Source organism: Mastacembelus armatus, chromosome 14 (assembly GCF_900324485.2).
Source record: "Mastacembelus armatus chromosome 14, fMasArm1.2, whole genome shotgun sequence".
Classification (NCBI taxonomy): domain Eukaryota; kingdom Metazoa; phylum Chordata; class Actinopteri; order Synbranchiformes; family Mastacembelidae; genus Mastacembelus; species Mastacembelus armatus.
The window spans coordinates 6,531,616-6,546,478 of record NC_046646.1 but is presented as its reverse complement, the minus strand read 5'-3'; the positions used below and the strand labels follow the sequence as shown (position 1 = coordinate 6,546,478).

Here is a 14,863-nt window from a genome sequence, read left to right as displayed (position 1 = left end):
AGCCCTTTCTGCACACATACACAGAAAACTGTTTGGGCGCTGCACACACACACTTGCAATACGCCATGCTATGATGAATAAACCTGCATCACAAAAATTATGTTAATCTGATCTTGAGCAACAAAAACAGCACTCCAGGTTGTATCTGTAGACACTATTTGGGACTGCAAAAAAAGTTGAAACCCTTCTGTGTACTTTGGTGTTTAAAAAATGAACAAACATTTAATCTATTTTTTTTTAAAGTTTATACTCCCCAAAAATATGTTGGAATAGAACCTTAACCACTGTGATGGACTGGTGACCTGTCCAGGGTGTACCCCTGCCTTTCACCCGAGAGAGAGCTGGGATAGGCTCCAGCAGATCCCTGTGACCCTGGCTTTCAGGAAAAATTGGGTACAGAAGATGGATGGATGGATGGATAGAACCTTAACCAAATGCTAAATATGAGGTAAGGCACTAAACATCAGTGAGTTTTGGTGTGAAATTCCAGATAAAATAGTTATCACAGAGAGGTCTCTAAAATCTAAAATTAAAGGATTAAAGCTGTAATATTTCGAGGGAACTATTAGCATAAATATATTCTTCTTTTCCTTTGGGCTGCTCCCTTCAGGGGTCACCACAGCGAATCATCTGCCTCCATTTAACCCTATCCTCTGTATCCTCCTCACCCACACCAACTATCCTCATGTCCTCCTTCACTACATCCAAGAACCTCCTCTTTGGTCTTCCTCTAGGCCTCCTTCCTGGCAGCTCTAACCTCAGCATCCTTTTACCAATGTATTCACTGTCCCTCCTCTGAACATGTCCAAACCATCTCAATCTGGCTTCCCTGGCTTTTTCTCCAAAACATCTAACATGAGCTGTCCCTCTGATGTCCTCATTCCTGATCCTATCCATCCTCGTCACTCCCAGAGAGAACCTCAACATCTTCAGCTCTGCTACCTCCAGCTCTGCCTCCTGTCTTTGTCTCAGTGCCACTGTCTCTAAACCAGACAACATTGCTGCTCTCACCACTGTCTTGTCCACCTTTCCTTTCATTCTTGCTGAATTAGCAAGTATACAGTACGGAGCAGCATGGTGGCTGAGTGGTTAGCACTGTTGCCTCACAGCAAGAAGGTCATGGGTTCGCATCCCGTTTCCTCCCACAGTCCAAAAACATGTATGTCAGGTTGATTGGTGACTCTAAATTGCCCATAGGAGTGAGTGTGAGTGTGTGAGGTTGTTTGTCTCTATGCGGCCCTGTGATGGACTGGTGACCTGTCCAGGGTGGACCCCTGCCTTTCACCCAGAGAGAGCTGGGACAGGCTCCAGCAGATCCCTGTGACCCTAAAGAGGGTCAATGAGCAGGTATAGATAATGGATGGATGGATTAAGGAGCGTTCAGAAGGTTACATTCTGCAATCTCACCACTAGATGCCACTAAATCTTTCACACATTTGGCACATTTACACATTGGAACTTTGAAAGGGATTTAAAGTATGATGTGATATTATTACAGAAATGTAGATCATATTTGAAATTCTATTTATTAGACCCCTGTTAATTAGGAAAGCTTTTATGATAATAAATAGATGTAAAATGTCAGAAATGTCTTTCACATGGTCATTTTTATGATCTCCTGTGTCTCCTGACATCTTAAACCAAACCTATGCCCTGGCACTGTGAGGACACAGTCAGGGGTTTGTCTTTTTAGTGTTAGAATCATTGCCCCAAAGCCAAAATATGTTATAAAAATCATAAGAGAATGTGACCTTGGCATTTATAATACCTGGGGAATTTACATTTCAAATCTCAAGTTGACCTTTTTAAACACATAAAGTTAACTTTAGCAGCTCCTTTGTCCGCCATAGTTGCAGAGTTGTGAATGAAGCACACTGCCAAAAAAGAGCAACAACAACTGAAATTCTAGTGATTCCCCCTAATGTGTCTCTACTTTTTTAATTGATGCCATGGTCCAACATGGTGGAGAATGTAGCCCAGTCATTGTCAAGACAGTGTCCCTGTTAGGCAGATGAGTTGGTGCCCTTTTGTCTAATGGTGTCCTGGTGAGGCAAGAGGATCCCAGTTTCAGCCACTGTTCCTGGGACCTGCCAGTGATGGACTGTGGCCAAGGCGCTCCTCAGGGCTGCAGCATAAAGCAGTGCAGCTCATTCATATCCCCATTCAGACAACCACTCTGCCACTGAAGGCCCAGATAGATTTCCTTTGCTCCAGACAGTTACCATTTGTTATTCTGTTGGGATGTAGTTTGAAGCAGGATTGATCACCCCCCAATATAAGGTTAGGGGAAAATCTAGTAGCTGCATTATGTTGGTCATATTAAGATGAAGGATTGACTCGGCTGGAGGTTTTACTTTGAGCTGATCAGTTCTGTCATAACGGAGAAACACCTTGATGCTCCTGATGTGGATTGGTAGATAGTTTTGTACTGCAATTAAATATATTTGTGTTTCCTAATGGAGAAGCATCACTCTCAGGCATTTCATTGCTATGTGTGGCTATGGAGTTCATGGTCGACATCCCCATTGATCCTGCTCTGATCAGACAGCCTTAGTGTGTAAGACTGAATGGCTCTCTGAGGCTTTACACACTGCATTCCTTCTCCCACTCTATGCACCCATCCATTCTGCTGAAAATCAATGTGAGACATTGGTAAACAGAGTTATGAGCTGGCACGTTCATGCTTACTGCTGGCTTCTGGCTGTTTATTGCTAGTGTGTAAGAGTATTAAGCTCGAGCTGAGGGGCCTAGCCTGCCGATAGTTTAACACATCTGAATAAAACCTCCCAGCTGAGCAAATTCAAACACACTGAAGCCAGCAGTATATTTGAGGTTGTGATGGAGCCTTTTATTATTTAGCAAATCTGTGTATTTATATTAACATCTACGCTATATCTAGCTCTGTCTATGAGCATCTATTTTTGTGTGAAGGTAGGGACACAGAGGTGTATTTGATTGCTGATAAACAACTTCAGGTATGGCACAGGTGTGTACTGTATGCAATCTTCAACAGTAGTTGAACGTGCACTAGGCACGTTTCGTGTGCGGACCATCTTTTCAAAGTCACGTTCCCACTCTAACGTATTAAAAAGCAGAAATGTTGGAGGGGATTGAACCCCCAGTATGAAATTCTGTTGGCCAATGAAGTCTGCAGCCTTGTGTGTGTTTGTTTTCAGGAGACTGAGAGTGTAGAGGACGAGGAGGAGAAGGGGTGGGGGCAATAACCCTGCAAATTACAACCTCCTTCAATTTTCCACACCAAGGCCTTTTTGCAGAGGGAAAAATGCTGAATTTGAGGGAAGCTGTGACAATCCAAATTGATCTGACAATCAAGTGATAGTAAACTAATGCAAAAAGCTAACTAGGCTTTATGTGTCTTTGTAGTTTGCTTTCTCTGTTAATATATTCATCCTAACAGTCTTCAAAAAGCATCCTAAATTCCCTTCCTCAGCTTTCCTTCTCCTTTCAACACGGTCCAGTTAAAGACACCGGTTGAGTTGCAAAGAAGGGAGAATCATTAGAACTGTCTGTGAGACAGGAAGCATCAGAGTTATTATCAGTCATTACTTCAGACAGCGGGTCATGTTGCCACCACCATACCGCCTATCTCAATCATCCACACGTACAGTGTGATGGAGTGAGTCAGGCAGGCTGACACGCCCACATCCTGCTGTTGCTGTTTCTCATGTTTTGGATGGCTGAAGCAGTGGCCTCTGCTGATTTGTGCATCTTTCTGTGACCCGGTCAAACACTATGCACATATTCATTCCTTTGGATTGCTGTAATTCTATCTATTTATCTTTGATGAGACATTCTCCCTCCTGCCTCATGCTCAGAGCTACAGTGTGGCGTAATACTAAACAAATTGACAATTATCATGCCAATCTTTGCCTCATTGGCTTCCAGCAGAGTTTAGAATAGACTTTAAAATGCTACTGATTGTTGTCAAAGCACCAGGGTTTAACCAGTCCCTGTGTACTCAGAGAGAAGCAGTCAAAACCCAAGGCTTTAAATAAAAATGTATTGCAGTTTTGCTATCACAGTATATTTTCTTTGGAACCGACTGCCTGAAGATGATTTAGGGCATTTATTATAACTTCTTCTGAATCTATTTCTGTTTGCATCTGCTATTTATTTCTGTCTAGTTTTATTACTATTTATTTAATTTCTAGTTCTATTACTATTTATTTATTATGAAGCATTTGCATTTTGTTATTCATTTATCATCAGATACAAAAGTCTCAGTGAAAACAATTGTGTGTGTCAGAGTGAAAGAAGGAGAGGGATGTAAGGTAAATAACCAGGCATGCACACTAGAGGTGAAAACCAACATTTTGACCTGCTACCAATGTACCACAGACACATTTCACACATAGACATCATACACACCCTGAGATAATCCCTTTTTTTTTTTTTACCTCAGCATAACACATTGAAGCCTGGCACCTTGCACATCTTGATAGTGAACTAGAGACCGACAAGCTTTTCAGATTATTGCCAACACCTTTCTCATCCTGAGTGAAAATAAAATATATATATTTTACTATATTTTCTAAAAGTATATTGAGTATACTTTTTAAATGTTAAATGTCACTATACTTGAAGTTGCGTTACAATGAAACCATTTAAGTTGCACCTAATACACTGGAAGCTGCACTATAACTACTAACATTTCTCCTTTACATGGGTATTTTCAAGGCAGATAAATTGTGAATTTTGAAAAAGTGAAAACTTGTCATATGCTAGCACACCCAGGAACACATATATTGTGTACTTAAATAAGTATACTGAAATATAGCTAAAGTGAAATGTAGGCATAGTATTATATTTTGAAAAAAAAAAAAACAAAACATAAAAAAAAACATTAACATACTTTTGGAAAATATAACTAAAATACTTACAAATATGTTTAAAGTAAAGTGAAATTTTAAGAAATATGCAAAATTACTAAGTAATGATATCATTTCTATATACTTTGCAAAAATTAACTTTGAATATGCTTTTTTTTGTACCAGTAACTCTTTTAATAATCTTGTACTTTGGAGGCTTACCAAAAATGTACTTTTACTATGTCTCAATACAAGCAGAAATACACTTCGTAACATTTTTAGCACACTTTATATGCTATAAGTATAATGTAAGTATGAAACAATACATTTATTTTTCACTTGTGATGATTGTCAATATCTTTCTTATTTCAAACTCACTTCAAACAAACTTCAGCTTCATCTGGTACTCATCCCACAGCATGCACAGATCCTGTAATATGTCCCAATACGATTCTGTGTTTTTCCTATAGCTTCCATTCTGTATCACATTTCTATAAACCTCAACTCTACTTAAAGTCTTATTTTCTGCTATAAAGTACGCATCCACTAATCCACTAGGTGATTCTGCATAATTAGTTTATGTATATTATATATTTATGTACAGGTAAAAATACAGATTTTGTGACATAAACAGGTGCAGATAGTGGCTTAGTGTTACACCCCTAATGCACACACGACAAACCAAGATCTACTGCAACTTACACTGGTTGCATATGTGAGCCCTCTCTGGTGATGACGCCCTCTTTGTCCATCAGCATTTGTCTGAATGTGCTCACTTTCTGTCGAATCTCTTCTTCTGTGTACCTGAGGATGGACACAAAGACAACAGTTTTTACACTTGCTGGTAATATGAAGTTATGACTACTTGGCTCAGTACTGAGCAGACAAGGATGAAGTAAATTGTTCTGACCAGAGACTGTGAAGACCTATGAAGATACTGCAAACTAATAATAACATGCAGCAGGGGCCCTGAAAAAGCTACATGTAACTGTCATCTGTCATAACTGCCAAATGGTCACTTAGGAGCCGTGTCATCCCCTGTTATCAAACAGAGTCCGAACAAATGCCCGTGTGCTGACCAAAAATTACAGTCAGTCGAATGATGTATATTCTGATGACTCACTGCCAACCTCTGCAAACCTGGGGAGGGGGATGGTCCACTATGATGTTCAGGCCTGGACTGCATGCCATAATTTATTCTGCAAGCAGGCGCCATATAACTCACTGAGTTGATAGGAACCGTGGGGCAGCGTGAGGCACTTTCAGCAAGCTGAAATAGACAGAGTACTGCGGGTCGCTGCAGTGGCACATGAAAGAAATTACTGTCTGTGTCACATTGTGGCTTTGTATTCATATTTTCTAAGTGAGAGTATCTGGCTATTTTCACTTCAGGTATTTTGTGACAATGAGAGAGTCCAACAGTAAATATCAAAATGATTATTTATACTTCTGTTTCAGCGTTATGTTACTTCATGAGGAACATAATGAATGAATGAAACACTCCTAAAATCTTTTATGCATAAAGCTTTGGGCTATATTGTCTTAGGAACACAAGTAACAGTCTCCGACAACAGGCCTTCTACTGCAGGAATTGTGACAGCTCAGCAAGAGACAATAATAATTCAACCAGCCTGTCTGAACAAGTCCGTGTCTACAGATTCACAAAGGGCAGCAATGCAAGTCTGTGAACTTGACAGTACATGGCCTCTCCACTGTGCACCGAGCTGATCCGCTGGTGTATGCATACGCTATTCACACCATCTCCATATTCTGCTCTGTGGTAATGCTACAGAGGCAGAAAATCATGAGGGGAGGGAGGAGGATGAGCAGGAATGGGGGAAGGGGGAGCATTAATAAAGCTGAGAAAGTGTGGCCTGGAGCCAGATATCACAGAGTGAGACTGACTGGAAGACTTTAGCATTAATAAATATGCTGTAATGGTCATGTCATATCAAATTGAGCAACAGCTTGTATGTCGTGTGTCTGGGATAAATAGCAGTGGCATCAAGATTTGTAAATTACCCAAAGCAAAGGTAGGTGACCTGCATTTACAGTAAACAGATAATACAAAAAAGACTAAAGCCTTAGAATTCATGATCTTTTTGATTTCCAACATAATGATGTGATGTGATATTAGCTTGTTTGTTAAATGATCTGTAAAATGAGCTCCACTTGCAGTAGGCAGAGTACTGGGGAACTGTCCATCAATAAGTGCTGAAACAGACTTTGGCAACTGTTTACTCTCTATTAAAGGAATAGGTCAACATTTTAGGGACACACACTTCTAGCCATGGAATTTATTTTCTGTTTAACTAATCACTGCTGACGTGAGCTTCTACCACAGAGTGGTGTGGGGGTCCATCACTCTGTGCTGAAATACTGACTCTTACAAGACAAGAGATTTTTTCCCAAGATTCTTCAAAATGGATTGTAAATGAACCGGAGGCTCATTTCAGCGTGGAAATGGCATTAGTCTGAGAAGCATTTGCATTTCTCAGATTAAATACAGCAGCTGATATCATGTATTCTGAGTCGGGTGCTATCAGCAATTTGACGGTGCGGAGAATGAGATTAGGAGAAGTGTGATGGCAAACTTAAATAGCTGGAAAATGGAAGACCCAACAGAGGAGTAGCCAGCTGGTGTGACAGCATCATCGGTTCCTGCTGTATGGCAATCGCTTCAGCCCAGCAGCTGTGAACTGAGCACAATGGAGGCCACAAACACACATTTACCATGGGCTTGCAATGCACAGTGCAGAGCTATCACCATATGTTAGCTGCTTCCCTGAATTTCTACAGCATCCCATGTGTATTTTCAGCCAGTTGTGCATCAGAGAAGGGCACGCCGTCAGAAAGGATACTGGCTGTGAAAATGAACGCACTTTGGTCAAACATGTGCTGTGGCTATAGGAGTTTCTCCTTCACATTGCGCTGGTGATGGTGAGAATGTTAGTGCCTACGGCGATCTGTGCAGCCAGTCCAGCTAATGCATAAGCGGGTTCAGATCAAAGCATCTGTTGACTGATGGCCTACAGAAACTCCTAATCTTTCTGCTCCCTGTCCTCCTGTCTCTCTGTTCACCTGCTGAATTGGTCAATTATGAAGCTCAGCACAGCTTCGCCGCATGAAGCACTGCAAAGTTGGGCTCTTTTTGATTGGTCTAGCTTGCTAATCAAAGTCTGAGAGTGCATGCCCAATGGTGGTGCTGTGCCAACAAAGATCCTGGGGTTTTAAAATATATGCCAGAAGAATCCCCCACAGCAGGAACCTGAATGGTTATGAGGCTCACAAAAAGTCTAAAGGAAGAAGACCATGTTTATGGGAGACTGCAATGTCTCTTTCATGATGGTCAAACTGTTATTTAAGTGAAATCATTTTTGTAAAAACAAAAAAAAAGAAAAAGAAAATCTATAGTGAGCTTTGAATCAAGCTGTGTGAATGGCCACGCATTGGAAGCTTGTCAGAAGCATTTAGGATGTACACACTTAAACACATCTCTCCTCTGCACATTTAATTAGCACTTCTGGCAGCTGTGAAGGTAGCTGCATTCTGCCTAACACACCGTCTGTTCTCCACTGACACGATGAAGAGGAGGCTTGACTGGAGGGGTCACTCTCAGAAAGGACAGCTAACAATGAATTCATATTAAAATGAATGTTAAGCTATTCTTGGCATTGCATTTTGTGTGTGTGTGTGTGTGTGTGTGTATGTGCGCTAATATATGAGTCTGGACTGTTCAGAGGCCAGAATTAGCCAAGTGAAACCAAAGGAAAACCCTTAACTCCAGTCCCATTGCTGACAGCATGCAAAGTCCCAGTGATTTTGGCATAGAGAGACAACAAACATCGATCAGAGTGGAGGCATCTCCACCACCCCATCCATGAAAAATCACCACAATTAAAGAATTTGATTGGAGTAATTAGACAGCTCCAAGCACCCACAGATTCTCCCATTAACTCATGAATAGTTGTGTCCCAGAGACCATCCTTTGGGAGACGGCCATTGATTTTTAGAGGACGTGGCTGATGTGGGGGCATTTGGCTGTGGGTTTGTGTGTCTCTGCATTTAATGTCCGAAGTGCTCCCCCCTTTCAAGTTGTCCCCAGGCACTCCTTTACTCCAGTCAAACTCTGTAGCCATCAATCCAGCTACAGAGAGTTCAGAGGCAAAGTAATGCCAATGTACTTAATAAGATTGAATGGTGATGGGAACACTGCATGACAAATCTGAACCCCCCCCCCCCCATTTCTATTTCAGGGGCAGAATTAAAACGACCTACAGAGTGCCAGAGCGAAATAGTTTAACTTTCAAGTGAGGAGGATTTTCAATTGATGCTCTCTACCCTCACAGATTGGTTAGATAACAGATACAAGATAGAGCAGGGGGAAAGCAGCAAAGAAAGAGCCCACCTTTCTGTCACAGTATAAATCTGCTCCTTTCACCACACTCTACAGTGAACGTAGATCAATGGATGGAGTAGCACAATCTGCCACTGCTGCATTTTCTGATTGCTCATCTACTCTAATACTTCCTGGAATGACAGCATTTGAAGTTGTTTTGTCTAGGATAGACTCATTTTATTTGGCTTGGGAGGTTCCTGGTGACAAATATAAAATGTGCTATTGTTCCAGACCCACGCTTTCACCTCCAATTTTCAATCTCATACGTTAAAAAGGCTTATCATCTTATGACACAGGCTTTGGCTTGCAGGAAAACATCCATTAGAGCAGACGTAGTTATGTGCTCTGGCCTTAGAGGCTCTGAGAACAGCTCTCTTCATAAAGATCCTGTGCAATTTAAAACTCCCACTGCAGATGTTGCTTAAAACAGTACCATGGCACCGGTGGTCAAAAACCACTAATTTAGCTCCCATCCAATCTGTTTCCTTTCTGACTGAATTTACTATAAACTGTTCTGCCTTGAAATTGATTGAACTTTATTTTATTTGTTGTGTAAATGCCCAAATTTAGTTATACATCCCTGTGTTGCTGTGCCAGGTTTACACCTCTCCATTCAACTTTAAAACAACAGCTCTTCATTTTTCCAAAACACAAGCACATCTAATTTTTCTGCTTGATGAAGCAGGAACAATAAAATCCACTCCCTACTCTGTTATTTAAAAAAGCTCTCACCACTAGTGGTACAGGCTGTTTCATGCATGCATCAGAAAGACCATGAAAGACCACCATCTCTGGAGCCAACTTATGTATATATATGTGTGTGTGTGTGTGTGTGTGTGTGTGTGTGTGTGTGTGTGTGTGTGTGTGTGTGTGTGTGTGTGTGTGTGTGTGAGCCTGCATTGTGCAGATGCACATATAGTGTTCATGTTTAAAGGGATCCTCCTGCACCCTGCCGTTAAGGCAGAGTGAGGCCCTGTGAAGAGAGCTCATTAAAGAGCTGGAAAAAGGCTCAGTCACCACAGGAGTTCAAATCATGCACAATCATTATTGCTCAATTAGCATGGAAAAACACCCAGGAAACAGAGTCTGGACCCTTGCTCACAGAGCAGACAGTCAATAAGCAATATTACAAGGTAACACAGTTGCTTAAAGGTAAACACTAAGCGATTCTAAAAACATTTTATGTACCATCTCTTCCAATAACTACTCCAACAAATCATGCCTCATGCTCTTTCGGACAGATGCAATGTATAAATGTCCTGGCATATGTGACCTCAGGCCCAGTTAATATACATGAAAGGCCAGTGTTCCCTGTGGCAGCAGTGCACTTGATGCATCAGTGAATGGAGAATGCTGCCAGTCCAGGGATAGCTAAATGAACAGACTCCTTTAATTGCTGAGCTCATCAAACTGGCTCACAGGGTGAGGCTATCATTCATGACAGACTATTTGTCCGGGTCTTATCTCCTAAGAAGAGCACTGTGTGTCAAAGGAAGGAGGGGCGAGTGTCTGCTGGCAGGGTTTGTGAGGAGGCAGGTGTCCAGCCTTCCTCCTATTCTAATTCTTCATTGAGACCTCTTTGAGACCTCAGTGAGGACGGAGACTCATGAGTGACGTAGAGGCTGAGCCCTCTGGCTTAATTCCACAACAATTGAAAACAGACTCCAACCACCATTTTAATTGTGTCTAATGCCTGGCACTGCTTTCCCTCTCTATCCCTGTGTTTCATCCCCTACTCTATCCCTTAATCCTGCACACATGCACACACATTCTCATTTAAAGAGGCACATTAGAAATTGGAGAGGCAGGGGGAGCTGTGCTGAGCCAAGCTGGCAAATGAGATTCTCCTTTTATTATAGTTTAACAAGATGATCTGAGTTCGTTCAGAGCTTTTACACTCAGCTGAGTGATCGCTGTCCTTCAAGTGAGGTTGGCTGCAGTCTGTCAAGTGAGTGGAGCTGGTTAGTGTGGATGTTTGGTCTCTTATTCTGTCATCATTAGCACCATAGCTCTTTTACATTGCTCTCAAACCAGGAGTAACTATGTCTACTCAAGGCCATGGAACTGAAAGGGGAACAGTGAACCCCCTCTTTCTGTTTTTTCGACAGGCCCAGCAAGTCCCATTCAGCTATCATCAGTCTGCCGTTACCCTGCAGTCTTAATGAGGCCCTACTGCCTGACAAACCCAGTCATGCTTGAAAGAAAAAGGAAGACTAATCCATCTCCATCTTTTCAAAAGAAAAGCCCCACAGGATCATTGATTTAATTCATCTTTGTACTCCAAAATGGCATGATCAGCAGCAGGAATGGTAGTTTTATCAATCACTGCTAGGGACACATGCAAAATAGGTGTAGTTTTTCACACATTTAAAAGAAGAGATCTCACGTTCTAGCATTCAAGTTTGTGCCTGTCACCTCACACACTTAGACTCTGCAAACCCCTGTTAATTAGCTTGAATTAAATAACCCTATGTATAATCTATGAAGGATTATCAGGCTTTCTATAAATGACAAAGAGGATGTGAATAAAATGTCACCAGGTATTCCTGTTTAAGTGAGTTTTCTACATGCCAAGACGGTATCACAGAGATTGTCGTTAATAACGCTCCAAGTTAGTCTGGAGTTTGCCTGCAAGCTGTGGTTATTCAAGCAGCAGTGTGTGTGTCTCTGTGTGTGTGACAGAGCATGCAAATAAGGCTGGGTGAAGCCCTAAGATTCTGGACTAGGGTTGACAATTTCTGTGGACACAACATCCACGCAACCTGTGCTCTAAATGTGCTGGAGGACACTAATGGTTCTGATGAAACAGCCTTGCCAATAGCCATTACTTCAGGATAAGGTCATTATAGCAGAGTTTAGATGTTGAGTGCAAAATTCAACATCAAGAATGTGTAATGTTGCATCTGTGATGTACACAAGATTGTAAAGCAAAAATAGCTGTAGCTGATGAATGAATCTCCATGCTTGAACCCTAAATGTGGTGTTTTTATCGGTGCGGTAACATTCATGTAACTGCTATAAAGCTACATGGTGCAATCTTGGTTCGAAGGATTAGTGGGATTTGTTCCTGCGAGCTGCTCAACCCACCTCATTTTCATGTTTTGGTGATGCTAAAAGTATTTTTTCACAAATATGAATATTGATGTCCCAGCACTCTACCATCCCTATCATAACTAATTCCCACAAACCTCTAACACACACGTACAGTCACCACTCTCTTCTTTTTACACCACAGTGAGGATCTTCACCACCTCCCTCCAAAGGTGCCCAACCAGTAAACAGGAGCCACAAGTACAGTGACATGATGAATAGCGGGACTGCTAATTGTGAACTCTGCCAATTATGTTACCTGGGCAGCATGCCAAGCAGGAAGTCCCCAGGTCTCTGCCAAAGCGGTCCCTGCAGAGTTCCTTACTTAATACGGAAATGTTACTAAAGGTTATTTTAGGACTAGAGCAACCTCCTACACAAGACACATTTGTTTAATCTGTGATAATGTGTTTTCTCTACATCATAAAATTATCAGCTGCCAAGAATGATCTGCTTTTAAAGTGAAGAAAGACAAAAAAAAGACTGGACTGGATTAAACTTGTTTTTTGATATTAAACAGTACTGAACAGCAGCGGTGTGATGAGATCTAAGGCCACGAGATTTTGTGATATTCAAATGTGACAATATTTCTTGTTGAGGTGAAATGCTGTCTCATGCTATCAGTACATAACAGTGCTGCTTCAGTCAAGCGTTCCAGCTGGATTTTAAAGATGTGTGTAATACATGTTTGTGGCGCACATGCTGTACTTGCGGGGTGACTGTTTATACCACAAACATATTACGTACTGCATTTTTACAGTCATACTGTATATTTTATTGTTATTTTGTTGAGGATTTCTTAAAAATAGTGTTAAAATATCCTCAATATTGTGTATCCTCACACCCCTACTGAACTATGACATTAAAGGATTCATCTTCTGTCTATCCATTTCTTTTTTGTTGTCATTTACCAGCCCTTATACACACCTACACCAATTTATCTTCAAATAGCTCATATCTGCTGATTTATCTGTCGGCTGTAATCAGAACTGAAACTTTTCCATACTGTGCTGCTAAAAAAGGCTGTATCACCACATATAGTAACAAAAACACAGCCTCTGATGTTTACTATGCTGCTTTACTTGTCTTTTTTGTTTTGGATAATGCTGCGTAGATCATTTTTGGCAGTTTGGACTGTAATGTTTTCGTGCAGCTTGTGAACTCAGCACTCCTACAGGTACATACCTGTCAATATCAAGTTCACCCTTATACACAGAGTACTTCCATGGTTTGTACACCTACCGACTCTCTACCAACTGAAATATAAAGAACAGCAACAGCAGAGGATTTTCTCCTGGACAAAGACCCTGAGACAGCTGTCACAGTGGGAGAATCTTCCTGACAACTGCTGAGCTGTACAACAAAGTGTCAAAAAACGTCAAGGTAACTTAGGTAACTTAAACATGACTCATACAACAGACTTGGACCATTCACACATTTTATTTGCATCTTAGGGTGTGTCTAAACAGGAAGCATTTCCAGTATGTGTGTATTATATCTGAAGGAACAAATAATCTGTTTTAGAGCTTGTGGGGCCCAGCTTGGTTGTGTGGCATATTAATATTTTCAATCATGACTTACAGAATTTTTTTCCCATTTTTTTCATTACGATTTGGTGATAATTGGTGAATTATGCTCAGTGTGTGAAGCGCCCGCCTGAGTAGCCGATAATGTAAATAATACTATTTCAGTGGTTCTTTCAAAATCATAGTCAGTGGTTGCTCATCAACTTACCCTTGCTCCTCCATCATCTCCTGGAGCTCCATACATTTGAGCTCTACCCTCCTCTTCCTCTCATGATCCAGAATCTCTCTATGCGGTTTCTTCACCAGGACAGGCTCTGCTTTGAGCTCCTCTTCTTCCTCCTCCGTAGCTTGCTGTGCCTCCTCACTTTTAGCCTGTATGACAGCGGTCGGTGTGGGCCCTCCTGATCCTGCCGCTGTTCCCGCTTCTGCTCCAGGGACCACTGGCTGGGCCATTCCATTTGCATCTTTAGGAGATGGCACCCTTGCTGCATCGTACATGATTACTGAACTCTGTGGAGACACAGGTGAGGGAAAAATGTCAGTTGACAGAAGAAAAAAAAGTTATCAGCTCCAGTGGATAATGCCAGTCTCATTCAATGTGAATAATTTTGCATCCACCCTTTCATTTGGGATGATTCTGGTTGTTGTTCATGTATTAATACACTTTTTCCTACTGGAAAGTAGGATATTCTTCATTTCCACCGCACAGAGACCATGAAGGACTCTTTATGATCTGCGGACCCTTGTTTGACAACCAAACGGCTGCTAACTGATTGCAATTCTTGCCCACATACACAGCAAAGATCCAAATTTTGTGTGTAACAGCATATTTGGATGAACAGTACACCCTAAGCATTTAGAGACTGGGCAATACACACTGAAAGGTTTGTGATGTGATGTTAATATGTCTGGACAGGCTGTAGTGCTTCTGCATTAACTTTGCAAACATTCACACACATCAACATACTGTATGTGCACACACACACACTTTGGACCTTGAGTACATGTAGATGCATTGC

At 41.4% G+C, this 14,863-nt stretch overlaps 1 protein-coding gene across 1 annotated transcript in view; it reads right to left on the bottom strand.

The window, feature by feature from the left end:
• srrm3 (serine/arginine repetitive matrix 3) overlaps positions 1-14,863 on the bottom strand; it is a 65,083-nt gene that overhangs the window by 18,292 nt on the left and 31,928 nt on the right. The window contains 2 exon segments of the mRNA XM_026328753.1: positions 5,532-5,633; positions 14,053-14,354. Of these exon segments, the coding sequence (XP_026184538.1) occupies positions 5,532-5,633; positions 14,053-14,342 (392 nt within the window). The 5' untranslated portion in view covers positions 14,343-14,354.